At 51.9% G+C, this 27,703-nt stretch overlaps 4 protein-coding genes and 1 long non-coding RNA gene across 13 annotated transcripts in view; 2 read left to right on the top strand and 3 right to left on the bottom strand.

Annotated features, from left to right (window-relative positions):
• The first annotated feature begins 7,248 nt into the window (after nucleotides 1-7,248).
• FEM1A (fem-1 homolog A) lies at nucleotides 7,249-15,369 on the top strand. 4 transcript variants are annotated; one of them, XM_087769393.1, is made up of 2 exons: nucleotides 7,249-9,753; nucleotides 11,517-15,369. In XM_087769393.1, the coding sequence occupies exon 1, from the start codon at nucleotides 7,475-7,477 to the stop codon at nucleotides 9,524-9,526; it is 2,052 nt and encodes a 683-aa protein (XP_087625519.1). In that variant the 5' UTR covers nucleotides 7,249-7,474; the 3' UTR covers nucleotides 9,527-9,753; nucleotides 11,517-15,369. The 4 variants fall into 4 exon arrangements, with proteins under 4 accessions (XP_087625519.1, XP_087625523.1, XP_087625521.1 ...); XM_087769397.1 differs by lacking the exon at nucleotides 11,517-15,369 and adding an exon at nucleotides 10,217-11,473 and having other exon boundaries at nucleotides 7,249-9,580; XM_087769395.1 differs by lacking the exon at nucleotides 11,517-15,369 and adding an exon at nucleotides 9,754-11,473 and having other exon boundaries at nucleotides 7,249-9,580.
• Nucleotides 9,613-27,703, top strand: part of UHRF1 (ubiquitin like with PHD and ring finger domains 1) — a 46,742-nt gene continuing 28,651 nt past the window's right edge. For 3 of the 5 annotated variants that reach the window (XM_087769390.1, XM_087769382.1, XM_087769383.1), the window contains exons 1-2: nucleotides 9,613-9,753; nucleotides 22,575-22,676. The gene's annotated coding sequence lies outside the window, so the exon portion shown is untranslated. Of the gene's footprint in view, nucleotides 9,754-22,574; nucleotides 22,677-24,124; nucleotides 24,279-27,703 lie in introns of all 5 variants that reach the window. The other 2 variants (XM_087769384.1, XM_087769385.1) reach the window with 2 other exon arrangements.
• LOC148054338 (uncharacterized) lies at nucleotides 15,497-20,112 on the bottom strand. The gene is made up of 3 exons (XR_015707322.1): nucleotides 19,592-20,112; nucleotides 18,556-18,610; nucleotides 15,497-15,931 (listed from the first exon to the last, which is right to left on the bottom strand). It is a non-coding gene; the product is annotated as an uncharacterized LOC148054338 (long non-coding RNA).
• TICAM1 (TIR domain containing adaptor molecule 1) lies at nucleotides 15,925-18,807 on the bottom strand. The gene has a single exon (XM_009471906.2). It carries the CDS (start codon nucleotides 18,414-18,416, stop codon nucleotides 16,251-16,253), a length of 2,166 nt encoding a protein of 721 aa, XP_009470181.2. The 5' UTR covers nucleotides 18,417-18,807; the 3' UTR covers nucleotides 15,925-16,250.
• Nucleotides 20,318-25,968, bottom strand: LOC104018796 (perilipin-3). 2 transcript variants are annotated; one of them, XM_087769391.1, is made up of 7 exons: nucleotides 25,583-25,968; nucleotides 24,898-25,093; nucleotides 24,180-24,262; nucleotides 23,047-23,845; nucleotides 22,414-22,613; nucleotides 22,098-22,226; nucleotides 20,318-22,008 (listed from the first exon to the last, which is right to left on the bottom strand). In XM_087769391.1, the coding sequence occupies exons 1-7, from the start codon at nucleotides 25,775-25,777 to the stop codon at nucleotides 21,424-21,426; spliced, it is 2,187 nt and encodes a 728-aa protein (XP_087625517.1). In that variant the 5' UTR covers nucleotides 25,778-25,968; the 3' UTR covers nucleotides 20,318-21,423. The 2 variants fall into 2 exon arrangements, with proteins under 2 accessions (XP_087625517.1, XP_087625518.1); XM_087769392.1 differs by having other exon boundaries at nucleotides 20,318-22,005.

The following is a 27,703-nucleotide window of genomic DNA, read 5'->3' as shown; positions in this document are numbered from 1 at the left end:
CACCCCGGGGAGTTGGGGGGTGACGGCAATCTTGTACGAGAAAATATCACCCTTCTGCAGTGTTTGGTCTCTATTTTAATGTAGGTAGGGATCGGCAGCTGGCAATGTCATTACACAAACACGGTGTAGGGTAACACCTGGACCGCAGTTTTATCTGATTTCCTGGACAATGGCGGTATCACTAATACCCCTGTTAAATAAGACCACCTGGACATCTCCTGGTATCAGCTCCAGCTATCACAAACACACCTAGGCTAGCACAATGGACTGTTATCTCCCGAGCAGCACAAATCCCCAGATTGAAACAACCCATCTGGAGTTTGATTAAAGTGTCGGTAGAAAGCACATATGTTAAAAAAAAAAAAAAACCACAGAGAGAGGGAGGGAGGGACTGGCCCGCTCTCTGCGAGCTGGCGCGGGGCACAACCCCTGTCAGCAGCAGCAAACCCTCTCCTCTTGCTGAACGCTTTCTCCTGTGAAAGGAGCCTTTCACCACAGCAGCTCTGCAGAGCCGAGACTGTTGAAGGACACTTTTGTTTCTGTCCCTTTTTTTTTTTAACAATGCTTACAAAAGTACATTTAACAGGCTTGGGTTGAAGACGGGAAGGATGCTGTCCCTTGTTTGATTTTGGCGGCTGAGGTAAGTAAGCCTCACTCGGACAACGGCGGTGGAAAGGAATAAAGATCCTTTCCATGGATGTGAGCCAGCATTGTCCTTTCACACCTTATTCATGCCATATGCGAGGTATTAACAGAAAAAAGCTGGGTAGTGGAAGCAAAGCTAAACCTGGGGTGAAATAAAGATTGCTCATCAACAAATTCAGAGAGAAGGAAACAGCAAAAAGGTTTTGTTTTTCTTGCTTAAATCAGTCTCTCAGTAGGATTCCAGGAAACTCAGCACTATCATTATCTTTTTCTTTGCTAACCGATTCCTTTTCTCTAGCATTCCCGAGTATATATTGCATTTGCTTATTTTAGTCAGACCAAAATACAGTTGAGAGATAGACAGGTTGACAGAGCACTCCTGGAGAAGTTTATCATAGGGTAAGGAAAAAGGAGACCCTGCTGAGTCCCGACATCCCTGAAAAAAACGTTATCCAAATTTTTATAGCCAAATATAGTCTCCTGAGTGAGAAAATGGAGCAGAAACTCACAGCTACAGTCACAAAATTGGACAGGCGATTACAGTGAGATTTGACACAGTCTCACAAAGAACACCGGGTGTTTTTGCACTGCAAAGGGCAGATCCATCCCTGAAATGAGAAACGTGTGTGGAAAGAATGGGAACAACTGAGGGAGGAGAACAGAAGAAGACATGAAGGAGGACGTGCGCTGCTCTCGGTGGTCTGGCTCTGTGTGGAAGACTAGTGATTTTGTTGTTCTGATTTATAAAGGCGACAACAAATCATAGCCTGCCATACAGCACAGACCCGTGCCCTCGCTGGCAGGGGACGGGCTGGGCCACAGAGCAGCGGTCCGCTGCCCACGGAGAGCCCTGTCTGCGCTGCAGCCGCTCCGGACCCGAAAGTTAAGTACGTATTTAAGTGCTTTGGTGTGGTGGAGGCCGTATCGTGACTTACTCTGCTCCTCGTTTCCCATCCCCTTGAAGTTAACCAAATTTGGGCTCTGATTGGAGCCACAGAAGTGTCTGTGAAGAACCAAGCCGTGGGGCTCGTCCCGCAGCCCTGAGCAGCCCCCGTCAGCATGGCTTTAACTTCAACGCAATTTCACATAGAAATCAACTATCATTAAGTTAAGTGTCTCGCTCAAAGACCCCAGAACAAATCTGTGGCAGCGTTAGGATTCAAACACCAGCTGCCGAGAGCACGGAGGTCTGCTGGGCACTCAGAGACCCCGCTTGTACCTCGATGCCCGGAGAGGATTGTTTTGCAAGTCTAGACTTTCGCTTCCAACTGGGTTTTAAAACATGAAAAGAGCAAATTTTCAATACCACCCAGAGCCTCTCTTCTCAAAGGTATTTAGGTGTGAAAATGAATCCTGCCAAGGCCAGTGGTAAAAAGTAGGTATACTGAAATGTCTTTAATAATTTGGGTTGCTGGTGCCATCGAGCATTTTCCTTCTCTCTTTTTTTTTAACCTAACCAGGATATGCTCAGCATTGCACACTTGTGATTGTCCTTATGGCATATGTGATTTAGGAACTCAAGTCCTTTCGGCTTTACCTTCAACTCGGTCACTTGGGTTGAAAACAAAACCCTACCTGGGCAATTATCTGTAGAGCTGGTGCAGCAGAGCAGCAGAGCATACTGCAGCAGATGTCCACTGACCTCCAAATCTCTGTGCTTTGTAGTTTACAAACATACTTTACAGCCCTTGAAGCCAGTCGATAGCATCCAGGTTCTTAGTGGGTCCTAATACTTCTTTCTTTGCAGCTGGTATTGAACGGGCTCTGTTTCCTATGAGTCTATTGACCTGTTGCAACTTCTTAGGCCAGTCCCTGCCTCGCTTGGTGCCTCCGTAAAAGGAGGCAGTGATTCCTGCCTGTTAGGAAGATGGCTAACTTAGTTCTCCGTCTATCTAGAAGTCCGTATGTCCCTCATCGCTTTTGTATTTGAGCGCTTTATTCCATCGCGACTCCTGCGAGGTAGCCGTGCGCTACACAGGAGAACTGCGGCGGGGACAGAGGTGATAACTTGCCAAAAGACACAAAGGAAACTGGTGGCTCCGCAAAAGCAAACCGAGCCTAAGGCTTAGGTCCAAATCTGATGCTCTTGCTACCTTGCCGTTTGCCTCAGAGCCAGTCCTTTGTCCTTTCCGTTCGGGAGAGGGAGGGATCCAAAGATACTACTGCTATTATCGTCTTAGATAATCTGTGAGGCAGGAGCAGAGCAATGCTTATCCCAGGAAACGTATTGCCAAAAGAATTTAACAACTGTACAAATTGCTGTCCTTTGATGATGCCTGAAAGAAAAGATCCATGTATCATAAGCAAGAACGACTCACACTCCCCCTCTCTTTTACTCCCCCACTGATATATTAAATCTACTAAAATTCAGAGGGCAGCAGTGCACCCATTAATGTTGAAATTGCCGGGCTGGTGTCTAATGTAAATGAAACTACATTGATTTAGTGTTACCCAACGTGCCTCTCCTGCTTGTTCATCTTCTGCAGTCTGATCAAAATCCTTCCTTCCAGGTAGCTGTGGCCTTATGCCCTATATAAGCACAGAAAATAATGTCATCACAGGCCTTAATGATGAAGGTAGTTATAGGACAAAAGCCCCTGCAGCAAGTTGGGTATTGGGTCATTGTTCCTGCTAATGTCATGGTGCCATTTCTTGCTATTTTTCGAATTGTTCCCTTTGTACAGCAAATTTCTCATGTAGTTGCTTAACTACACAGAAGATCTTGTCTTCACTGGACCTAGTAGCAAGAAGCCACCTTCCTCTGACTTCTGGAAATCAGACAAACCCCTAAAAGCTGAAGAGATTGATAAAAACTTGGTACACAGCCGCCTGCAAACCTGAATTTAAACTTTGAAAAAATGAGGATCTCGACTCAGTCTGCTGCTAACCCTTAATGCAGTGACAGACTGAGCACAAAGACCTTGCAGAAAATTTTGCAGGCATCTAAATTATCCGCTCACAGTTTCAGAGGTAACTTGGGGATTCAGTAAATCAGCATGGGCTTAGTTCCTAAATTATTTATATGTTTTTGGAACCCCTAGCACAGATCCAAACCTCTCCACATTTTGAGGGAAGAGACGTGGCACAATGGATTAGGGACTTTTGAGCTTTTCATGCCTAAAAGGTTCCAAACTCTATATCCAAGCTCTTTTCTTGTCATCTACTTTGTATATTATGGTTGTCTCAGACACCTTAGCGCAGATTGAGGCTCTTTGGCTTTGGTTGCCCTATAAGCACAGGAGATGCAACCTGTAAATTCCGAGTTTGCAGTCTAAATAAGCAAGACTGACAAAGACGAGTTATTATTCCCGTGTTATTGGCAGGGAAATAAGACACAGAAAGATTAAACGACCAGCCCAAGGTCACAAAAAGAGTCTCTAGCAAAGGTGGGGTCTCAGCCCAGATTTCTTAAGTCTCTGCCCAATACTTCAGCCATCCATTCACTTGCTTTTTAAGTACCCTGTCATTATTTCTGTGAAGAAAATTATGCAACTCCTCCAGCAGCCAGTACTGTGTAATTCAGCTTGTCTGAAAGGGAATATGAAATGGCAGTTTCAAAAAAAATTAACCCTCCTGCCACACAATCTGGCAGCCCTGTCAAAACGTCTCATTTTTTATCTTCTCTTCCTCTGGTGGGTATTTAATTTCCCTCTATATTCTCAAAATACCGGCTGGGACTTTATCTGCATTACCCTGCAAAACCTTCACAGGAGTCTCCAGGGCCTTGCGGAGGACGTGTTCTGTAGATGAAGGACGCGATAGTTTTGAGCCCTTCATTTCTACCCCAGGTGTTCAGATCCCCCCCATTCCTTGTAGCTGTCACTTGCAGAGGAAGGTTCCCGGCAGCTTCCCTGACAGCAGCAGCAGCTCCAGCTCTGCGGGAGGACGCGGGAAGCGCCCCTGCGCTCACTCGCCCGTCGCAGCGCTGCGTCGCTCAGCCACGCTTTCAGGTGGGGTGTTACGCGCTGGCAGAGCTTTTATTCCCCGTTGCCCTGTCAATGGAAGGGGGAGCTGCGCCTCTGAGGGCAATCTGGTTCAGGAGAGCCCCCGCCTTCGGGTGACGTCTCCATCACCCTGGTGCCCTGGTTTGGGACACTAATTTTCGGTGGTGACCTCAATAAGAGAAGCCCGAGGATGCAGGAGAGCCAAGGTGACAAAGGAATGGTTTCTGCCCCTCGCAGAGTCAAAATCCCGCCCCAGACCCTTCCGAGCAGCCCCATGCAGTTGCAGCCCCTCCGCGCCGGGCGAGCAGCGCGGCCGCCCCCACCTTCCGCTCTCTTTGACTCCCCAGACCAAATAATCCATTTACAGCCAGGCCGGGGGCGAGGTACCGAGGCTCGAGCACCTTTTGTATTCAGGGACCTGCAGGAAGGGGCTGCTGGGACACTGCTCCTTGGGCTCTTTATTCTCTTTCTCATTACTAAGCAATTTCTTTATTCGTGGAAAAAGCATTTTCATCAGCTGCACTTCTACCCTGTGATGGTTCTGACAGCCCACCCGAGAACTGGGGGCGGGCTCTGATGTAAATTCGGGACCTAAAAAGCCTACCTGGTGTTCCGGTGAATTCCATATGCATTCTACGGAGAGGAAATTAATAGGAAGCTTTAGTTACTAGATACTTCAGATAAAAGTGCGAGTGCATCTGATCACCATAGCAACATGAAAGAGCCAGCAGGGAGAGGAAATGTCACCGTGTCTGTGCCTTGACCCGCAGCATAAACAGCCTAAGTGCTGCGGATTTCACACATGGATGTTCGCAAGCGGGGACACAGACGCGCGCAGGTACACGGCCCCGCACGCACGCAGCCCGCTCATGCGTTCAGCCGTTAAGTATTCGCACACAGCTGAGCTGGTGCACGCAGACACGCGCATGAAGGCTGACACGTTAATATTAAAACAGACCACATGTGCCCACGCTCCTTGCTGACAGCTATTTACTTACGGGAACCCAATTTTTAGCTTGTGACCATAGGTGTGTATCCATACGTGCGTGCAGAGGGGACACGGGAACGCTCCCACCCAGCAAATATTCCAGCGCACGCAGCCGCTCCTCCTGTCCCGGCGTGCGGGGAACTGCACTCGCGCAGCGTGGACAGACGGGAGACGCTCAAAAACACCTTTGCTCCTTTTCTTATCAAGCGCGAAGCCGCTGCGTCCCCGAGCACATCGCACGCGTAGACGACACGCTCGCACGCACAGCCGGCCCTCGTGCGGGAATCCTGCCACGGACACTTTGGCTCCAGCTCTCAGGAGCGCTGAGCACCTGCTGCTCCCGTTGACTTTAACAGCTGCTGAAGTGAAAATTAGGCCCACGCTGTCTGTTATGCAAAAGCAGTTTCTTAGCAACAAAAATTATATTCTGTGTGAAGGCAACATGCATTAGCAGGATAATCCTAGGTGATTCCAGACAAGACCTAAATGGGTGGATGGATGGATGGACTGAATAATAATAATGACAGAGAGAATAATAATAATGGAAATAATGAGGCCAATCTTATTTCCCTGGAAAGGAGAAGAAATATATATATAAATATATATAAATAAAATACAACAGGAGAAACCCTGTGCCAATTCGCCATATCAAGATCAGAGCCACTTAAATTCAACTTACACCCTAAAAATAGGTCCTGGTAACTAAAGCTTCGCTCATCTAAGCTGGGCTATTTATTGCCTTGAATACTTTTCCCTCGCTCCAGCCATGTATTACCATTCAGGAACGGAGAAAGCCGTACATCTCGTCCGATGGCAGGGACCAACGGGAACAGATCTGTCTTTGCCGTTACGGAGGAGGCTTGGCGACCTCCGGACTGTCTTCTCCCAGGCAGAAAAGCTGTACTTCAAATTATATATTTTATTTCTATATTATACTTGCTCTACCAAACCCAAATGATTCGCTACAATTAAAACCGCGTCAGACTAACGCTGTGCAGCACGCTGCGTAGCTATTGTATTTTGAACTGCAACGGGTTCCGGGAATTGAACAGAAATAAAACCTCCCATGAAATTCGCACACGCGGCAAAGTTACAGAAGAACTTTGACAGCCCGGGTCGCATCTGTTCGCGCAGACCGGGAGGCCCCGGGCCCCTCGCCCGGGCTGTGCGGCCGCCCCGGCACAGGGGTCCTTCCCCCCCCGGGCCCCATCCCGCCCCGGGCCCGAGTCCCCCAGGGTCCGCGGCGCCGCCCCGGGGGCAGCCAGACCCCGGGTCCGGCCCGGTCTTGCTCCCCTGCGAGAGCCGCGGCCGCTCCGGGACGAGCGGGGCAGGGGAGGAGGCGAGCCCCGGGCCCCACCCCCGGCGCCGCCGCACGGCGCCACCCCGCCCCCCGCCCCGGCAGCCCTTGCGCGGACGCGGCGCGGGGCGCGCTGGGAAACGCAGGCTCGGCGGCGCCGCGGTCCCCGGAGAGCGGCCGCCGGCGGGGGCGCAGCGGGACTACACTGCCCAGGGTGCCCCGCGCCGGACCGGGGGGCTCCGGCCACCGCCCCCTTCCCGCTGCCTGCCGGGAAACCGAGTCCCCGGGGAGCGGCTCCCACGGGGCCGGGCCGGGCGCCAGACTACACTTCCCATCGTCCTCCTCCCGCCCCGCCTCTGCGTCCCTCCGGGCGCCATTTTGTTTCGCGTTACAACCTAAGATGGCGGCCGGGCGGAGAGACTGAAGGTTGCCGTGCGGAGGTGAGGGCTGTCTCGCCGGGCGCCTCCGGCCCCGCAGGGCTCCTCCCCGCCGGGGGGCCGCCCTCGCCCACCCGCTGCCCCGGGCCGAGCTGGGGGCGCGGAGGAGCGGCCGGTCCATGGCCAGGAGGTGGCCGGTGCGGTCGCCGCGGCCCCCGTCGCCATGGACCTGCGCACGGCCGTGTACAACGCGGCCCGCGATGGGAAGCTGAAGCTGCTGCAGAAGCTGCTGGGCAGCCGGAGCCGGGAGGAGCTGGAGGCGCTGACGGCGGGGCCCGGCGGGGGCGACGGCCCCGGGGGAGGGAGCACCCCGTTGCTGATCGCGGCCCGGCACGGGCACCTGGAGGTGGTGGAGTACCTGCTGGATCACTGCGGGGCCCGCGTGGAGGAGGGGGGCTCGGTCAACTTCGATGGGGAGACCATCGAGGGGGCCCCGCCGCTCTGGGCGGCCTCCGCTGCCGGGCACCTGGGGGTGGTGCGCAGCCTCCTGGATCACGGCGCCTCGGTGAACCAGACCACGCTGACCAACTCCACGCCGCTGCGGGCTGCTTGTTTCGATGGGCACCTGGAGATTGTGCGCTACTTAGTTGGGGAGCGCGGGGCTGACCTGGAAGTAGCCAACCGGCACGGACACACTTGTTTGATGATTTCTTGCTACAAAGGGCACCGGGAAATCGCACGTTACTTGCTAGAGAAAGGGGCTGATGTCAACCGCCGGAGCGTGAAGGGGAATACGGCCCTGCATGACTGCGCTGAGTCCGGCAGCCTGGAGATCCTGCAGCTATTGCTCCGCTCCAAGGCCCGCATGGAGAAAGATGGCTATGGCATGACTCCTCTGCTAGCTGCCAGCGTCACTGGTCACACCAACATCGTGGAGTACCTCATCCAAGGAGGGCTGCAGCAGGAGGAGGAGGAGGAGGTTGCAGGGAACCAAAATGGGACCTGTGCATCAGGTGGGAGCCATCAGAGGTGCTGCAGCACTGACAAGGAAACTCCTCAGGGCTGCGATGAAGAGGGGTGCGAGAGATGTTGTGCCTCAGCTTCCAGTCAGGATGAGCAGCAGGTCCCTAACGTGTTCTGCACTCGAGAGGCTGCTGTGGAAGCGCTGGAGTTGCTGGGTGCGACATTTGTGGATAAGAAACGTGACCTTTTGGGAGCCCACAAGTACTGGCGAAGGGCGATGGAGCTTCGGTGTGAGGGCGGGCAGTACCTGCCTAAACCTGAGCCCCGGCAGCTGGTGTTGGCCTACGACTATTCCCGGGAAGTGAGTTCGCTGGAGGAACTGGAAGCCTTGATTACTGATCCGGATGAGATGCGCATGCAGGCGCTGCTGATTAGAGAGCGCATCTTGGGGCCTTCCCACCCAGACACTTCCTATTACATCCGTTACCGAGGGGCAGTCTATGCCGACTCCGGCAACTTCGAACGCTGCATTAACCTGTGGAAGTATGCTCTGGACATGCAGCAAGGCAACCTGGAGCCTCTCAGCCCGATGACTGCCAGCAGTTTCCTTTCCTTTGCTGAGCTTTTCTCTTACGTGCTTCAGGACCGCTCCAAAGGCACTTTAGCGACTCACTTGGGCTTCTCTGACCTCATGGGAGTACTGAGCAAAGGGGTCCGGGAGGTGGAGAGGGCGCTCGTGCATGGCAAGGACCCTGTAGTTGACTCGGCGCAGTTCACCAAGACGCTGGCCATTATCCTCCACCTCGTCTTCTTGCTGGAGAAGGTGGAGTGCACCCCGGAGCAGGAACACCAGAAGCGCCAGACTATCTACCGCCTGCTAAAGTGCAGCCCCCGGGCCAAGAATGGCTTCACTCCTTTGCATATGGCTGTGGACAAAGATACCACAACAGTGGGACGTTATCCCGTGGGCAAGTTCCCATCGCTCCACGTTGTGAACTTGCTTCTGGAGTGCGGGGCTGACCCGGATAGCCGTGACTATGACAACAACACCCCGCTGCACGTTGCTGCCCGCAACAACTGCCCGCTGATCATGAGTGCCCTGATGGAGGCTGGAGCCCATATGGACGCCACCAATGCCTTCAAGCAGACTGCTTATGAGCTGCTGGATGAGAAGCTGCTCACCAAGAGCATGATGCAGCCCTTCAACTATATCACCCTCCAGTGCCTTGCTGCTCGAGCCCTGGACAAGCACAAGATTCCCTACAAGGGTTTCATCCCCGAGGAGCTGGAAGCCTTCATTGAACTGCACTAGGGCGGGAGAGCTGAAGTCCCCAGCCTTTCGCATCACCTCTTTCACCCCGCAGAGGTAGTGCAGCCTGAGATCCCAGGCCATCCTTGCCTCGGTGCCGAAGGCCGTCGCCACGCTGAGACGGGCTGCGAGCTTTGTCCTCATCTGTCACCATCAGGCTGGTGTGCGCAGGGGTAGGGGAGGAGGAGGCTCGAGAGCTCATGGCTGTCCCTCATTGTTGTCACCTTCAGGTACCAGATATCTCCAGTGCACTGTATCCAGAGAAGGCCGCAGCCCCTGCCCTTTCCCATGCCAACCGTCTTGTCCTGAGAAGGAAGGAAAATGGAGATCCCTGGGACCTGCTGCCTCTCCCATTAGTGCTGGATTAACTCAGCGTTAAGCTTTGGAGCAGCTACACATCACATACGTGCTCTAGCCCTTCCCATCCCAAATACCAAACAGATAGAAATGCAAGTGAGGAATAAAATAATCTTCCAACTAATTCTCCCCCCACCCCCTTCTCAGATTCGGTACAGTACGAGTCTAACAGCCGAGGGGCTTGTGCTCTGCTGAGGTAGTTGCCTTGCATGGCAGTAGGGCTGGGTATGCTGAGGACGGGTTTTATTCTCCCTTGGTTGGCCAAGTAGCAAGTGGTGTTAAAGGCCTGAGATTTCAACGATGGTGCATAAAGCTGGGTTATTTTTTCTCTTTTAGAGCCAGGCCCTATCTATGCTGCAAGACTTCTTCAATCCTGTAAGATATAGTAAGGTCAGTTCTGGTTATACAGTTTCATCAATAGATGTTGGTTTTTATGAATGGGGAGGAAAAGCTGCTACCTTAAAACCAAAATCCTAATGTGGCGTTCAGGCCCCTAGCTCGCCCATTCTGCACACGTCCGCTCCCCTCCCCGCGCGGAGGTCCTCGAGCTCCAGAGGTCGGCAGGGATTGAGCTGTACAGGGTGGATATGGCCAGGTTTCCGAGCCAAACCGGTGCACTTCGAGCCATCTCTGAGGATGTGCTCTTGCAAGCCCTCTAGGACGGGAGGTTCTTGTAGCGTGGGTGGTGCTTGCGGGGTTATTAAAGCAAGTGAGTGTTGGTGGCGTGTTTGCGTGAGGGTGGGCTGAAGGAAGAAGCAAGAAAGAAATGAAAGTTAAAGGTGCCTTCTTGTTCTTCTGAGGTTTATTAGTATCAACCGATTGGGCTCTCTTAATTATCCCATTCTGAAAACCTACGTGGAGCGCGTTGTTAGCATCTGGTTTTGGCTTTTGATTCTTTTTGCAACTTTACTGAGGATGGTGCTGTTTCAAAGATTGAATTTGAAATCTCATTTGGCTACTCTTTGGGCAAGCTCCTTTCTTTAATTAGGATCTGCACACAACTTGCTCTTTCTCTTTAAGTGCAGAGTCTCAGGGTAGGTATTTGCCTGGGTTAGCAGAACCCTCCTTGGTGGTAAACAGTCAGTGTTGGTAAACACGATGCTGTTCCAGCAGTTTATCTTCTCGCAGGGGGAGTGACGGGGCTTTGGCAGCCTGTGGCTCATTTCTTGGCCCCGGGCAGAGTGGAAAGCACAGTTGGGGGTGAAGCAGCTGCCTCTGAGATTTGGGAAAGGTCAAGACTGGGAGAGCAGAACCCTGATAAACAACCATGCACTATATGCTACTGAAGCTTCTCTACTTGTATTTATAAGCCAGCATATCCGTATGCCTCAATAATCCAATGCTCTCTGCCCCTTAAAGATATTGTAGATCCGCCATTACATTTTTGCAGTGTTAACTATAACATTTATTTATAAAGCAAGGAGGTTTAACTTTTATTGAGATGTAAATTGCAGAGTTAGTTTAGCTACATTCTATTTTTTTTTTTTCCTTTTGGCTGAAACCTGAACTAAACTGCAGGAATGGAATTTGTTAATTTGTGAGCTGATGAGCGCTCTTAACTTTAAATAATAAAACAAAAAATGGCTGCTAGAATGCAAGTGCCTTGGACTTCTTGCTGGTAAGCCTTTATTTTCAGCTTGTTTCCTAGGGCTGGTACACTAGCGGGTACGGAAATACTGGGCGTTTGCAATCAACAGATTGATTGTTTCATTTCATCTGAATTTACTCCTGGGAAAAGCTAATCTGTACTGCAATTGCAAACATTTCCCCTGAAAAAGGATAACACTGACCCTGAAGCGACACCTCTCTTTCTATACTTTGCCTTATCTTTTGATGTAAATGAAACTGTGAAAGGATGCTGCTCCGTTGACTGGGATGTTGCCTGCCTTACCTACAGCTGGGACTTGGGCACAGCAAGCAGGAGGAGGGATGCAGTGTGGCTGTCATCAGTTTGTGTTTCTCAACCCCAGAGCTGTCAGTGGGAGGTCAAAAGCAGACAGAGGAATTAAAGGTACTGGAGTTAGTTCCGCACAAGAATTTGGATTTCAAAAAAATGCTCGGCCTTCCCCAAGGAGGATGGGAGCAGATGGATAAAATATGTGAATGGTTGTCCCTTCATTGATTGCTCCATCCTCAAAAATAATTCTTGATGGTTTGAACAATGTTCCTGCCTTCTCTTTCCTTTGAAAGTGCTAGACACGACATTAAAGCAGTGTCTGCAGTTCTGTGGGGCACGCTTCTCCCATCAAAATACTACTGCTGTGCCATAGGGGATCTGCAGGTACGTAGGTGAGCGGCTGCCACCGCAGGTGCAGGGAACCGGATAGCCAGGAACCAGATACCTCGGGGCTGGGGCCGCGGCCGATCGTTCCTGCCTGCGGTGCTCTCTGACTGCAGTCCCGTCCCGAGAGCTGCTGGGAGGAGAGAGGAGGAGGGAGTTCTGCCGCAGCTGGGGTGGGGAAGCTGCTCTGGAGCCGCGAGCTTGTGATCAGGTAGCTGGGGGATCCAGTTGTGAACAGAAGCCTCAAGGGGGAGAACACTGTGTGTGATAGAAAAGGGCTTTAATTTTTTTCTTTTTTAACACATAAATAATCTGTAATTACATAGTAAGGACCCAGCAATTAAATGTTGATAATAATTACTGGGTGGGAGAAATCACTGCGTGAATTTAGGGGTAATTACAATGAACAGTCCTTATTTATTGTAGGTGTGGTCTGGGCCAGCTCCAGTATGTGCGGCAAAATGAGGAGTTGTGGGGAGCAGTGCAATGTTTCAGCGATGCTTTTGTTATCTGAGTGATTATCTTGGACAGAGAGTGGAGGTTTTTTCCCTGGGGTGGCTACAGACCCTCCTGTAGCACACTGCTCTCCAGGAGCCCTTCGGTACGCTGCCACGAACAAAACGGCTGCCTTTTATTCCTTTCTTAAAACCTAAGATGTGCTTTTCTCTCTCTAACGCTGGTAATTGGCCCTCTTGACAATAAAGCCTCCCGTACAGGTTTCTTTAGAAATGTGAAAGTGGTGAGAAATGCGCAGGGGTTTTCCTGGAGCCAGTTGCTGGTGCCCTTCTATGGACTTTGGAGCCTCCTAATGCCGTAAGATCAGCGTTTACAAAGAAAGTGGCCTAGAGCATAAAGACAGGGATACCGGGTCAGCATTTCCCAGGTTCCCAGAGAAACTGGGGAAGAACGGGGGGCTCGCAGACACGTGGATTCTCCTGGTGAAAACAAGGCCCTGGTGGCAAAGCTCCCTTTCCAGGGTGAGCAACAGCAGAGGGCCCTGACAATGTGGGAAGAGCGAACCTCCTGCCGCGGTTAAAACGGGGCTGTGGCTCGTAAGTGGAAGTTGCTCCCAATAACCTTTGAGCCTTGGCCCTCCACACACTAAGCTTAAAAAAAAATCCCAACCCTGCAATGTTTTACAGTCTGCTGCCATATCTTCCCTCTCCCTGGTCCAAGCAAACTTGATGTGACTCTGTTGAGGTTGTTTACAAGCTAGAGCAGCTTCCAGTTGACTAGGTTTGCATGACGTTTATTTATAGAAAGCAGAAGAGCTGGGGAAGGAGTGATAGATGTGCTTTCTCCCAAGGGGAGGGGCTGTCCCGGTGGCTGCGCAGCCACTGCAGTGTGACAGGAATTGCAGTAACACAACACCTATTTGCACAAAGGTGACATAGAGGAGAGAAAATAGGGAAACAGAAGGTATCCAAGCACTTGGAGGGTTCCAGCAGACTCTGAAGAGTAAATGAGTTAATCCATTGTCACTGGGTCCTTCGAAGTTAAAAGCCAAACTGTTTCAAAGCTGGAAGCCAACAACTGATGGCAGCTTTTAAATAGCAATGCTTTTATGTGGTTCCTGTTCTGGTCAGGACAGAGAGGGCTTTGATTTGTCTAAGCCTGGTGTCTTGTGCTAGTTCTCAGCCAAGGAGGTCCAGGAGGAGCTAAGCCTCCTTGAGGCGGCGGGGAGGGAGGCAGCGAGACCTTCCGTGGCCAGATCCGTGAGAAAGGACCTGTGGCCTCTTAAGAGGAAATTCTGTGGGATTTAAATCCAAACCTGTGACGGCCACTGCGCTGTTGCAGTTTGAGAGTAGGGACACGTCAGCTCTCAGCTCCTACATCTGGTGGTGCCCAGGAGCTCCAGAGCTTGCGCTGAAGTTTGGTCAGTGCCCAGGCTCTCCAGCATCATCCTGCAGACATCCTTGGCCCCTCTCGAGGCGCATAAGCTGCTCAAAAATAAAAAGGCGGCAGTCGCAGCTCTCAGCACAGGGCAGGTGGAGGGGACTGTCCTCCTTTATACTGTTACCTGCTATCGTCTGAGGAGCCAGGACTAAGGAGGGACTCCCATTCTGCTCTCTCCTCCGTGCTGGGGATCCACGTCTCAGCAGTGAGCTTTATTCAGTCGGCTGGTACTTGTTCGGGAGGGCCTGCTTTGTGTCGAACGAGCTTGCGGTAAATTGAGCCAGAGAGGAAGAGTGAGAATTGGATGGTGTTAAGCCTGGTGAGCAGAGTGCTCCCCGAGAGGGCATTAATGTCAGCTGAACGGTCTTCTCCAAGGACTTATTGATGTCTTTCTAATGGAGGTGTTGGTTGTAGGGCTTGGATGGTTCTTGGACAAAGACTGTAATCCAGAATTAGGCACTGTGAGTGCCCAGCTTGGGTAGTCCCAGGTCCAGGATGGCCTGTGGGAGTCCTGCGCTTTGACTGCCAGAGCCTGCTGGCTCCTCTCGATTTGAAACGCACTGGGACAGCTATTCAGAGCAACCCGAACTCACGCACATCTGCAGAAATACCCAAAACGGGGTCACCTCCCCTGTATCAATCGCGCCGGCCCTCGAGGTCCAGCTTAATGAGGGCTTGGCAGCTCTCGGGCTCCTTCCTGGGGCGAGGAGTAGGGCGAGCGCTGCCTGCGGCTCGCAGAGGCCCCGGCGCAGGGTGAGTTGACTCTAGAGCTGGGTGCTGTTGGCTGGGCTCTGGTCCGCAGAGCGAGGAGTCCCATTTCTAATCGTCTGGTGGCTTTGGGCTGACCTCTGCTGACAGAGCAGGCAAACGGCCACGACAGAAGTCGTCGGAGGAAGAGCGTAGGGTCTGGGGCTTTGCTTCAGGTGCCCTGCTTGTGTTAATAGCTCAGTAGAGATCTGCCTGGTGTAGGCCTCACCCAGCTCCTGCAGAACACCTCCCCTCTTCTGGCCTTTCTCCACCCCTTCTGTAACGCTCTGCTCGATGCTTTTGTTTTTCTGTCAAACTTTTTCTGCAAGGGCAATAACATAAAGAGGTGGGTAATCTCCGTAGGGAACATCCTCTGTGCAACAGCCAGTCTGACAGGGCCCTGGTCCCACCTCTGACCTTTACAAGCAGGTAAGAATGGAAGAGCAAACACTCAGCTTCTGCCTCCTCGGACTTTCTCTGCATTTGCCCCCTCTCATTCCACCTTCATTAGGTAATTTTTGTTTCCCAAACACAGCTTTACTGTAAAGATTCTTGTTTAGCCTTCTGTCTGGTGTGTAATCTCAGTTCTTCAACAGTTTTCTTAAACACAAAAATACTTCCCCTCAAGCTGTGCCTCCAGGGCCATATGGGAATCTTGTCTTTCACAAACAAAAAAACTTCTCTCTCTGCAGTTTCAGAGGGGAACTGGGAAAAGTGATCTTTTGATGTCTCAGCCCAGAGGCCTGCAGCTTCTCAGAAGGCTGCGACGCTGGTTTCCTGCACCTTCCTGGGGCTGATGCGAGAGGCCGGGGGGGAAATGGCGCTGCTGGGGCGCTGCAGCAAGGGGAGCGGGCCGCGCACGCAGAGCCGGCGTTGGCGTGAAAGGCCGAGAGGATACTGTGCAACCCTGAGCAAAGAGGACTGGGAGAAAACGGTGGGACCTCCTGGTGCTTAGCACCTTGACAGGAGGCCACAGCGACTCCCCAGAGCATCCCCTGAAGATTTTGCCTCAAATGATTTGGTCAGCAGTGGATGAAGCAGAACCCCGGTGCGCCATCTCCCAGCCCGCTCCGCCGCAGAGGTAGAGACGTGCAGAACAGTTTTCCTGGTAATCCGCTTTGCTAATTCTACAGGAAAGAACCAGAGAAACACAAATAAATTAATTAAAATTTATTTATAAAACCTTCCAGTGGCCTCAAAATCAGGAAAAGAGTTTTCTCAGTTACTTGAAAATAAGCACAAGGAGAACAGTCGCAGGAGATTGCAACCCTTTTTGCCCAACAAAAAAGAAGGTAATTTTCTCCTGTGCTCGAAGAAAGTGGCACCTTTTACCCACAGTGAAATAAGAATAGTCGCGATCCCAGCAGAATCACTATAATCTCGGGTTTGAATGAAGTGTGAGCGTCTCTGGCCTTGGCTGACCTGCTGCATCTCTGTTCAGGCATTCTACCTGGTTTCTGCCTCGCTGTCCTGCGGCCCCGGTGTGACAGTTTCTACCTGCATCACATTGTGGTTCCCAATCTGAACCATTCGAGCATGCTGAATGATGAGGGGCGGGATGCTTCCTGGACCTGGCATCATGTAGTGGCCTGGTGGGAGATGAAGTTGGAAAGGAGAGGGACCCATCTGAGCAGGCATGGGGTGGTCAGCGGCGGGAGGTGGGTACGCGGCAGGAGGGACAGTCGAAGCCGGGGGGCACCACTGTCGGGGTGGCTGTTCCAGCAGCTGTGGCCGCGTTGCTGATGGAGGCATCTGGGGAAGGGAGCCGAGGTTCAGAGCAGCGAAGTTCTGCAGGGTTTGATACCGTTCCTGGAGTTTCCTTCTCTGCATCAGCTCCCACATGGCTTTCCTCTGGTTGATCCTGCTGGTGGTAAAGGTGTTCTGCACTATCCTGGAGAACCCAGGAGAGTTCTCATCCAAGGGCATCAGCCCGCCGAGCGTGCTGGGAAGCTGACTCCGCTCCAGCGGGTTCTCCTTGGGCACAAAAGGGATGACTGAGTCGCGCTTGGATGGTTTCAGGATGGACTCCATCAGAGCGGTGTTTGTCTGAAACATACACAGGTTGCACAGGAAGTTCTTGGTCAGCAGCAGGATGATGAAAGCAGAGTTTTCCATAGCATCCTGGAAGCAAGTCAGATGGCTGCGTCCGGCAATGGAGAAGTCCTCGCAGAGTGTGGCCCCGTTGGGAACCCCCATCTTCTCCAGCAGGTCCTTGACTCGATGGGCAATAATCTCATCTTCACTAGCGTGCAGGACAACAAAAGTGAAGAACTTCCCACTGTCTGGCTCTGACGTGGGCACTGATTCTACAGTCTGGAGAGGAGGAGGCCAGGCTGGAGAGGGGGATCCATGGAGGGGAGGGGGATATGAGAAGCTGGAAGGAACTCCCTGAGGAGGAGGGGGAAGGGTTGAGGAGGAGGAATAGGGAGGAGGAGGAAGGGAAGAGGTTGAAATGGAAGCAGATGCAGAGTTAGAAGGAATGCCTGCTGGAACCTCGGAGTCCTTCATGGACTTGTGGGCAGGAGCAGTATCCACTGTAGCCCTTGAGGCAGGAACACCTGTAGCTGATCGCTTTTCATCTCGCTTTTTGTCTGTGTTTTCTTCTGGTGTGTGAGGTTCTGCTGCCACTGTGCTGGAGACATCACTGCTTTCGGCAGGTTGGTTCAGAGCACCCAGCGTGGGCAGCTGCGTTTCAGGAATAGGGAGAGCTGGAGGACGTGAACTGACCTGCAGAACCTTCTCCGGCTGGGGCACTTGGGCACCAGTGTCCTGCCCGGGATGAGAGCTGGATCTGCTGTCCCAGCTTGTTTCCTGCAGGCCGTGGCTCTGTCTGTCCCCGTCAGGCTGTCCAGCACCGCTGGTGCTCCCTTCGCACAGCCGGCTGGGCTGGGGGACACGCTTGTGGGAAGAAGGCTGGGTGTGAAAAACAACTGTTGGCGACGCACTGACCTCAAAGTGACTGGGGAGAGAGGGATTCCCCGAGGAGCACAAGGTCCGTGGACCTGAAAGGTCTGAGTTGCCTCCAATCTGCACTGGGGAGCTTCTCACCACGTAGGTTGGGCTGGCCGTCTGGAGAAATCTTAGGGCCTCATCAGATCTCAGCGTCTGAAATTTGTCACCTGGGCCTATGCTGATAGCAGAGTCGTGTTCTTCCTGGTCCTCTGCTGGGATGCTGTTGAGCGTGTCTCCCTGAGTTTCCTTGCTGGCGTTGCAGGCTCTGGTGGCAGCCTGGCAGGCTCTGTCTGTGGCTTCGTGGCTGCACAGTTTTTCCTTCTCCAGCACTGAGTAGATCTGTGCCAAAAGCGCCATGGCACCTGCATCCAGCTGGGGAGGCTGCAAATCCTCCCCATCTGCCTGCACTCCTGCAGCGCCCAGTTTGGTCTGGTGGACGTACTGGGCTGCCCGGTTATCTCTCAAGGCATCCAAACAAATTCTTGCATCCGCTTCTTGCCCCAGAGTAAGCAGGACCATGGCTTGCAGTAATTTGCTGCTGGGCCCAAATATCAAGTGCTTCAGTTTATATTTGAGGCTAAGGAGTTTATCTTGTGGGATCTGGGATAGAATATTAAAAACGTCCTCGAAGCTTGGCTGGAGCTCAGCGCTCTGTGCCATCTCATCAGCTGGTGGCCCAGACAACGGACTGAAGCAGCATGGATGGAAAAAGCATATTATGGCGCTTGGAGCGAAGGTTTGTTTCCTTGCGGTGCTCTGTGACGCCCTGGTCGTGCTTCCCAGACCCTACGAGCAATACCTCTTTGCTGCTCAGGGGCTCGTCTCCGAACCGGGATATCTCCGTCCTGAGGACCCTGCGGGAAGAACACAGGACGACGTTCAGAAATAGCGATGTGGGGAGCTGGGGGGCCCTCGCAAGGCTTGCGGAGCTCCCAGGCTCTCCCTCACAGCTCTCGAGTATTTTTGCATCTATTCAGTGCTTGCAGGTCTGCCAGCGCTCCATGCAGTATTCCAACTCCATTATTAAGCAACGAGCAAGTTCTTTGCATTCATTTCACGTTAATTACAACTGTATTAAAATAACTGCTGAACTAATAATGTATTTAGGTAAACCCAAGTGTCTGTCTCCTCCCGGCAGCTGGTTCCAGCTGCCTCGCAGGCTCCTTGCCATGGGCAGTCGAGGAATAAAGCGCGTTTAGAGGAAGCCCTTTCAAATTGCTTATGCCAGGAGGGTTGATCTGACCCACACGCACCCAGTGTCAGGCTGCCTAACGTAACTGTGGACGTCCACACCTAATCCCTGAGCCCTGCTTAAACCCTCGCACTCACCGAAGCTGAACGTGTCCGGAGCGGGCGGCCGGAGGGCCCACGGCAGCCGGGCGGGACACTGCTCACAGGCACCGACTGAGCCTGCTGGAAAGGCGTCCCTATTTAAAGGGAGCACCAGTGAATGCCCCAAAAGAGCTCTCAACTGGGGAAAGTTTATAATTTCAAATTGTTTTTTTTTCCTATCTCATAAAAATCCTCTAATTGCCTAATGATCGAGCTGGAGCCGGACCTGAGGAAGTTGCCGGCTCTTCCCGTGAAACCCTCTGATGCAGCGAAAGGGCGGCGAGGGCCGGGGCGGCGAGGGCAGGCGCCCGAAACGGCCGCGGCCTGGGCGGCCCGGCGCTGCCCTTCCGCCGCTGACTCCCCCCCGCGCCCCGCTCCTCGCCCCGCTTTCTGCCGCCTCTCCCCGGCCGCCCTGCAGCCGGCAGCGGGGCCGGGGCCCCGCGGGAACGGCTTCCCCCGCTCCTCCGCCTCCCCTCGGCGGGGGAGGGAAGGGGCCAGCCTACCTCCGGCCGGTCCTGCTCCGGCCTCCCCGCGGGAGGGCTTGGTGCGGCGGGGCCGGTTCGCCCCGGGGCCCGGGCCGGGCGGCGCTTCCCGCCGGGGCCGGGGGCAGGCGGACGCGGGGCCGCGGGGAGCCCCCTCCCGGCCGCCCCGCCGGAGCCCGCGGGCACAGGAGGAAGCGGCGCGGCCCGGGAGCGGCGGGGCGGAGCGGAGCGGGGCACGGCCGGGGCGGAGCGGGGCCGGGGCCGAGCGGGGCCGGGGCCGGGGCCGGGGCCGGCCCGCAGCGGTACGCGGGTGTCCGTGGCCGGAGCGTCTCGGCCCGGGGGCGCTGCCAGCTCCCTCCCCGTGGGAAGGCTCCCGCTCCCCGGTACGTGCCCGGGGCCCTCCCGGCAGAGGAGGGCCCGGCCGTGCACAGGCCCCGGCCCCAGGTGCCTCCACATGAGCACCTGAAGGCGCTGAAGCCGAGCTGGTGAGGGCAGACTCGGCCTAGGGACCGACGTTTCCCTCTAGGGAGGGGCTGGTGGCTTTACCCCCGTGAGGTGAGGGCAGCCAGGTACGGAGTGGGGCAGACCCGGGGGCAGGGTGGAGCTGGAGAGCGGGAGTGGAACTGAGGCAGCTCAGCCTCGGGGCACAGGCTTAGGCCTGTGGTATTTTGATATTTGGTCTTAGGGACCAGATACCGAAGACATTTTCCTACAGAAGAGTGGGGCAGAACATGGGACCTGCTAAAATAATGTATTTTTCTTCCTCCAGCAAGATCAGGGAACATGCAAGTTGCCCAGAGAAATGATTTGTTAAATACAAGCTTCTTACCAACTCAGGCTAAAGGGACAACTTAACGTTGCAGCTTTAGATACACACAGGAGACAGGTATTCCTTTGAACGCAGGTCACGCTTTATTCTGAAGTCTGCTTGCCATTATTCCAGCCTTAGCACAGGGACCATGCCAGGACAGAAGTTACCAAAATAAGTTACATTAGGAATGACTACAAAGCGCTGTTTGCCAGGAAAATAACCAGCACCTCTCTCTCTCTCTCCCCCCCCTATTTTAACAACAGGGCGTCCTGTCACCTTGGCAGAGTAACTCCTGGCAAAAGCTGCCTCATTTGCTGGCTTCTTAATGGCGGCAAGAGGTTTCATGCATGGAGTTACACACCAACAGATAATCCCTGAAGTCATTTATAGGACTAGGAAAGATAATCCCACTGCAAATTGGCATGTTTAAAAGAAAAGCCCAACCTTGCTAAGTGTTTCTCTGTGAAAGTAAAAGTGTTTGGCTGATCCATAAAGAGAAATCTCTTTTTAAGAAGCAGCCTCTTGCCCCCAGCTGTTCCTGGTCTGCTGCAGGGCTGAGCCTCTCCGGAACCACAACAGGAAGAAAGGAAGTTCTGTCTGTAACACATATTTTTAAATTTGTAGAAGGAGGGAAACGGTATCAAAGGCCAAGTGCATCATCCTCTCAAGATCTGTGTAGCTGGGATGAATTAAAAACAAATCCAACGTTAAAAATAAGTTGAGACCACTTCTTCTCTCCCACAACTCGTCTCAGCAAGAATTAGCCGTTCACACATACAGCTGGGCTGACTTAGAAAGCTGAAATACAGATCCCCATCTTCCCTTTCAGTGCAGCAGCATGACTTAAAAGACAGTAAATCACGACACGGAATCACCCCACCTTGGGTATCAAGTCTCCTTGCAAACTACATCTTACTGTAAACTCAGTCTGGGCCGGTGAGCGAGCAGGAGGCACTCTTAGCACGACTGGCAGCTGGACACGTGATTAAAAGAGAAAGTGCTGTTCTAGCCAGGGAGGCCTGGCCAGAAGAGCGGGACTTTTTCAGAGATCTTCCCCTGGTGCATTGGTTTTGTTCTCCTCTGCATTGGTTTTGTTCTCCTCTGCAGCCAGTGCCACCTCTGCATCTTTCTCTGCCTTCTCTTCCAGCTTCTCTAGCACTTCACACCCTTCCCCTGGAATCCCATTTGCTCCCTTTGGTTCTTCGGGTGTCTTAGCCACCTCCTTTGATGGTGTAGCCTTTTCCAACATGGGTGATTTTATATCAGTCACCTTATCTTTCTTCTTCTGCTTTCTGCTATCCTGTGACACTTTAGCTATCGCCCTGAAGGGACCCACAAGCCAGTTCAGCGGGGTGTTCTGAGTTACGTACTCAAGCAGGTCATCTAGGGACCTTTGGGCTTCTGCCACGCGGACCTGGCTCTGGGTCAGGGTGGTGCTGGAGAGGTCCTGGAAAGACATAGCACTGGCAAAAGAGCTGTGGAGCTTGTGGATATTTCGAGTGGCCTGATACACAGCTTCTTGGATGTTGCTGGGGAGGCCTTGGATGCTGGCTTTCAGGTTCTCATAAACAGGTTGTAGCTGCTGGGTGATGATATGCAGCATAGCTAGAGTCCGTGACTCTACCTGCTGGGAGAGAGATATAGCTCAGTTACCAGAGCAGATGAGATGTACACCATCCACCAGAGGCCTGATTAAATACGCCCTTCTAGGGATACCTCTGGATGGGAGGCGGTTTTAACTTGGTTTCCTTTGGGTTGGGTCAGGCTCCAGTCCACCCACAGCTGATGGAGCTTCTCCTGCCCATGCAGAGGCTTCTGGCCAACCTCTTGTTTCACAGATTCAATCTGATGGGAAAAATGAAAGGAAGAGCTGTATTGCAAGCACACACAATCAGAGAAGCATGAGTGCTTCCCTCCCAGGGAGGGATCCAAGATGCAATGCAGCTGGTGCAGGATGGAGGAAGAGCTTCCATCTGGATAGTAGGGCAGGAAGACTACAGACAGGAGGAAAAAGGAAAAAGCATGTTTGTACCAGTTTTATTGCCTGCTGTAGTCGTGAGAGAGTATCCTGGGTGCTTTGCTTAACGCGCTCCAGTTTGTTCAGGGAGTGCTGGTAGGCTCGGTGGCGGACTTTGTTAGAGAGGGAGCCCAGACGCACAAAGTAACTCCGTTGCTGTTTCTGCTCCTCCACAGAAGCCATACCAAATCCCTCCACGGCAGTGGCCAGTTTACCTGGAGGAAACAAGAACAGAGATGGCTGTGCTCCACTCCCCAAGCTGTAAGTGAGGGGAAGAGGTAAGATCACCTATTGGAAAACATGAAGGCTGAAGCTTGCTGTGGAACCAGTAGAGGTTTGTAGTTGCTCAGATGTTAAAGGTAGGCTAGTCCCTGCTCAACGTGTTCTCTTCAGATAAGCAGACTTGACAAATAGGTTGAACCATGCACCCACGTGTTTATTTGCCTTGATGCTGACAGGCAATGACCAGCTAGAAAATGCTTGAACTCTGTCCCATACAATGTGGCAAGTCAGCGTTAACAGAGAGCCAACTTGGTGACATTCAGAGCTACCTGTCTACTTTGGAAGATGTGTTTTGCAGCATCAGGTGCTCTCTAGTCATGTGGGAAAGGATTTGCATTTACAATCGCCAGCTAAGCATTTTCTCACCTAGTTCCTCCTCTGTCATCGGGAGGTAGTGATCCACCAGATCTTCTGATATACCCAGGACAGATTCCACACCACCTGCCACTGCTTGGCTCACTGCCTTGGCTTTGCTTATGCTGTTGGTGACCACTGAATTAGTCATCTCCACACCCTCCTGGATAGCCTCTCTGCTCTGCTCCAGCGCTGTATTTATTTTGCTAGCTATGGTGCCATATGCAGCATCCAGAGCTGTATTGACTGTAGAAGTGACCACTGATTTGGTCTTCTCGACACCATCCTGAACAGCCCCTTTGGTTAGGTCCACTGCCTCTGTCACCTTGTTCGTCACAAGGTCCTTGGCACCTTGGGCAGCTTCCACAGCGTTGACAATAGTAGAAGCAACTGCAGCCTTGGTCAGTCCAACGCTGTCCTCCACTATGTGTTTACTGAGGTCCACGGCTTCGGTCACCTTGTTTGTCACAAGGTCCTTGGCACCTTGGGCAGCCTCCACAGCATTGACAATAGTAGAAGCAACTGCAGACTTGGTCAGTCCAACGCTGTCCTCCACCATGTGTTTAGTGAGGTCTACTGCCTCTGTCACCTTGTTAGTCACAAGGTCCTTGGCACCCTGGGCAGCCTCCACAGCACTGTTGACGGTGGAGGTGACCATTGACCTAGTCAGCTTCACGCTGTCCCCAACAACATTTTTAGTGAGGTCCACAACTTCAGTCACTTTATCAGCCATTGCTTCTTTTGCCTCACAGGCAGCATCCATAGCAGACATCACTTTGGTAGAAACCAGCTGCTTGGTGTCTGAGATTACCTACAACAGGGAGAGGCAGAGAAAGAGACTTTTTTTTCCTGAGATAGGTTTTCCCTCCCTGAAGCTTTTCCTTATGGCTAAATAATGCTTGCAGTCTTGTGGGAGAGCTGGGGAAGTCAGTACACCTGTATTTACATGGGCATCTTCACTTCCACATGCTGAAGGCCTCTCTCCAGCTTTCATCAGCTAGCAGTGCCTCCTCTAGCCTGTACCAGGACTGACCTGACAAAGCAGTGCTGCTGAAGTTTATTTCCCCATATTCTTCTGTACCCGTAACAGTTCCATCAAGCAGGAGATCAAGTCATGGCTTCCTCAGGAAAAGCCTTTACCTTACCTTATCTGCTGGCTGTTGAAGAAAAGGCAAGTTCTCCTCCAGCTGATCCAGTCCTTTACAGGCGTATTCATTTACAAGTGCAACTAGACAAGACAACAGGTACCAGTTTATTCTTCAATTTGGAGAGGGGTTTTTGACCCTACAGTGTCCAATTCAGGACACACTCATGAAAGCAAGCCAAAAAAAATTACTGCTCTGGAATGGTGTGCGTGTGTGGGTGCCTTGTTAAAAAGGGGACGAACCCTACAATTTGGCAGGTTCAAATAGTCTCCATTTTGCCTTCCCAGCTTTCTAGCTATTGGCAGCACATCGCTCCAACTGGAATGTAATACTTGTCCCTGGTGCGTAGAGCGATTGGTTTAAAGGGTTGAAAAGTGTTGGGATGAGACAGACTGAGCTATATCCAAGACGGACACTGCTGCTGCCAGCTGGGATGCTCATAACTTGGAGTGATAGAGAAAAAGCAGGGAGTTTTTGCTTAGTGACTTAAAGAAACCACAGGCAAGAGGCCAAACTTTGTTTCTGCTAGTAACAGTTTGAGGTCCATGAAATTCAGCGGGTTCATTGAGCCGCTGGGAGCTGCTAAGTGGAAGACTCAGTGCTACAATTAACTAGAACACCGTGCTGTAGGTGATGGATATCACCCAACAGGCACACGAAACTCCCCTCCCCACCTATTCCTCTGCGTAGAAAGGGTCACTCTAGCCTCTTCACTTACTTTGTGGCTCAAGTTGGTTCAGGATGGGCTGCGCCCCACCAACCACGCTACCTACTGCGACAGCAGCCACAGTCTCGGCCATGTTGCAGACACCACTGAGGTAAGGATGCGTCTCCTTGGTGTAGTTGTAGGCAGATGAGACCAGGTTGAATGCGGAGTTGAGCAAGGGCAAGCTGGTTACCCGATTAACAGCGCTCTAAAACCCAAGAGAAATAAGTGACATTAGAGGCCCAGCCTCAAGCTGGTGAGTGAATACGAGCCTTGTGTCTATCCAGAAGGGTCCTAAGGGGACACCCAGTCCATCTCCTCATCCTTCTTAAAGCCAGAGTTGAAGGGACTCATCCAAAGACCGCTAGCAAGTCAGCGACAAGCCAGGATTGAAAGTCCGAGCTCTGGGCTCATCGATTCTGAGTCACACCGGGTTTCAGCACCAAACCCAGATGTGGAAATAGGACCTATAACAGCTCACGTTTCAGAATTACTTGCATTACTTGAGCCAGCCCTGAAGTTCTCTTGAGCAAAAAAAAGTTAGCTTCTGTATTAATTGAGTTTAGATTTAGCCACAGCTTCATATGGTTAATCTTTCTGCTACTCCCAGCCTGGTTTTGAGGTGCTGACAGAAGTTAGTTTACCAGCCGGTAGTTTAACTGTTGCGTGTTAGAGTACTGGCTGCCCTGGCACCTACCGCTTGCTGCTGTTCCTCAGCCTTCAGCAGATCTTTTTTTGTGGTCTTTTCTGATGCCATACTGAATTCAACTGCAGCTGAAAGGAAAAACAAGAGTATAACAGCATGAGTACAACTTAATTTCCTCCAGTGAATTGAAGTCTTAGCAAAACTGGTGAAAAGCAGAGGGCAAAGTTGGGATGCATCATTCCGCATGTCCTAGGAACATCAGTGTGGCATCACTAATCTTTCTTGCAAAGGTGTGAAGATATTTGAGAGGCTCCATGATTTATGATGTGCAAATATTTATGTAGGACAAAGACTATACTCAGTCACCTCCCTCAATCCCCAAACAGCCAAATACTTTAAACTAACCAACCATCCTACTTATTTCATTGCTGATAACATTTGACTGGCTTCAAAATTGCAGGTTAGAAGTAGGCGATGACTCTCTCATCTGTTGTGCATTTTCTCTGCTAGAGATGCTTCTGCTTCACCTTCCCACTGCACGGGCCCTTTGCTGGCGCGGGACTGGAACGCTGGAAGGAATGATGCACCCTGCAGAAGTGAGGCTAATGGTGGGAATCATTGAACGCTGTCTCTCTCACTGGATCATGGCAGATTACTGTCCTTCTGACAAGCCCTGCTGAAATGCAGCTGCAGCAGGGCTTGTTAGGACAGTAGTATAAGTAATTTTTTAGTTTTAATTTTCAAAATGTGGCAAGCTCCAACAGTTTCATAGTGGAGTTTAAAACCAGAAATATTTATTTTGAAAAGAGAGTGTCTGAACTTGCTTAATATCCTTTAAGGGGGAAAAGCCCGCAGATTTCCCCCACTTTGTCTGAAGTAGAGATGGGTTTTACAATGGATTAATCCATTTTCCTCTTTGGGAGGGAAAAAGGAAGAAAAAAAAAAAAAAAAGAGATACTGGCAGGACTTCAGCTCCCCTCCAGCAGAGTGTCAGGGCCAGACTCAACAGAGATGCTGAAACAGCAATACGCATATTTTACCTTCTTAAAAAGCGTTCAGTGTTCATAGCGCCTTTCCTCTAAAGGCTCGTTCTGGAGTATCCTTCGCAAAGGACATCGAGATGAGAGTCATTTTAGAGTAGTCCCACTATGCCCGTGTTCATCGTGGGGAACTTTTATCAACTTCCCCGCCACTGCCAACTCCAGCAACACCAGCACTCTCGCAGCTCTGGGAAGGATATGAAAATCCCTCAAAGAGCCAGCCAGGTTTCGCAGCTGCAGCATTCAGGCTGGCTACCTTGAAACTTGCGTTCCCATCCTGCTGACCGAATCTCTCCTCGCTTCCTGTGAAACCAAGTCTCAGCCGTATTCTCGTTACACAATGGGATTAACGAAGCTCCAGTATAAGAGTTACGCAATATCTTGAACATGTATTGGCTTCCCTAGCCTAGACCTAGGTTGGTATCTGGACACTCCAGTGTTGTGCGATAAATCCAGGATTACTTCCCAGCCTTAGTCAGGCCCAGCAGGGACTTCAGCGTGTTTGTTCTTCAGTGCAGCATCCGCTTCTCTCTCCCTTGCCAGTCAGTGCCTATTCTTACAATTGCTGTGGCATTTTCCAATAGAAAACCCTCAAACCAAAATTCCTCACAAACTGGATTCCCAAGCCAGGCACTGCTCCAGGCTCACTGGCAGACTCTGCCCCAAAAAACTTCCATCTGATTTGTGACAGAGACCATTGTCTGGTTTCTTGTGTTCTTTAACTTGTGTAAGGTTTTTATTTTGCTGTGGAAATAGGAACAGAGAGCTGGGGAAGCAGCAGTGGAACAAGCATTTGTTAGCCCTGGACTAACTATGGATAGAGCTAGGAGGTAACTTGGCAGGATGGCAAATATCGCTGTATTAACTGTGCAATTAGTCGGCATTTTAGTAAGATTCAAGCAAGGCAGGGATGCAGAGTGCTACACGTCTACAGCAAAAGTTGGGACCTCCAGCCTCTCAAAAAGCCCAGAGCCAGTGCTCTTCTGCACATTCCTGGTAACCACCCTGCCCAGGGGGCTGCCTAATGTGACAGCACAGCAAAAATACAGCTTGAACTTTACCAGCCTGGGAGAACTTCTGGAAAACTGCTCCAAACAAAAGCGGGGCTTGAACATAAAGCCTCAGTCCCAAA

The sequence above is a fragment of the Nipponia nippon genome, unplaced genomic scaffold (genome assembly GCF_047370975.1).
Source record: "Nipponia nippon isolate SJK-2023a ecotype South Korea unplaced genomic scaffold, ASM4737097v1 scaffold_31, whole genome shotgun sequence".
Classification (NCBI taxonomy): Eukaryota; Metazoa; Chordata; class Aves; order Pelecaniformes; family Threskiornithidae; genus Nipponia; species Nipponia nippon.
The sequence above is the reverse complement of the archived record's forward strand: the minus strand, read 5'-3'. Positions and strand labels throughout refer to the sequence as shown.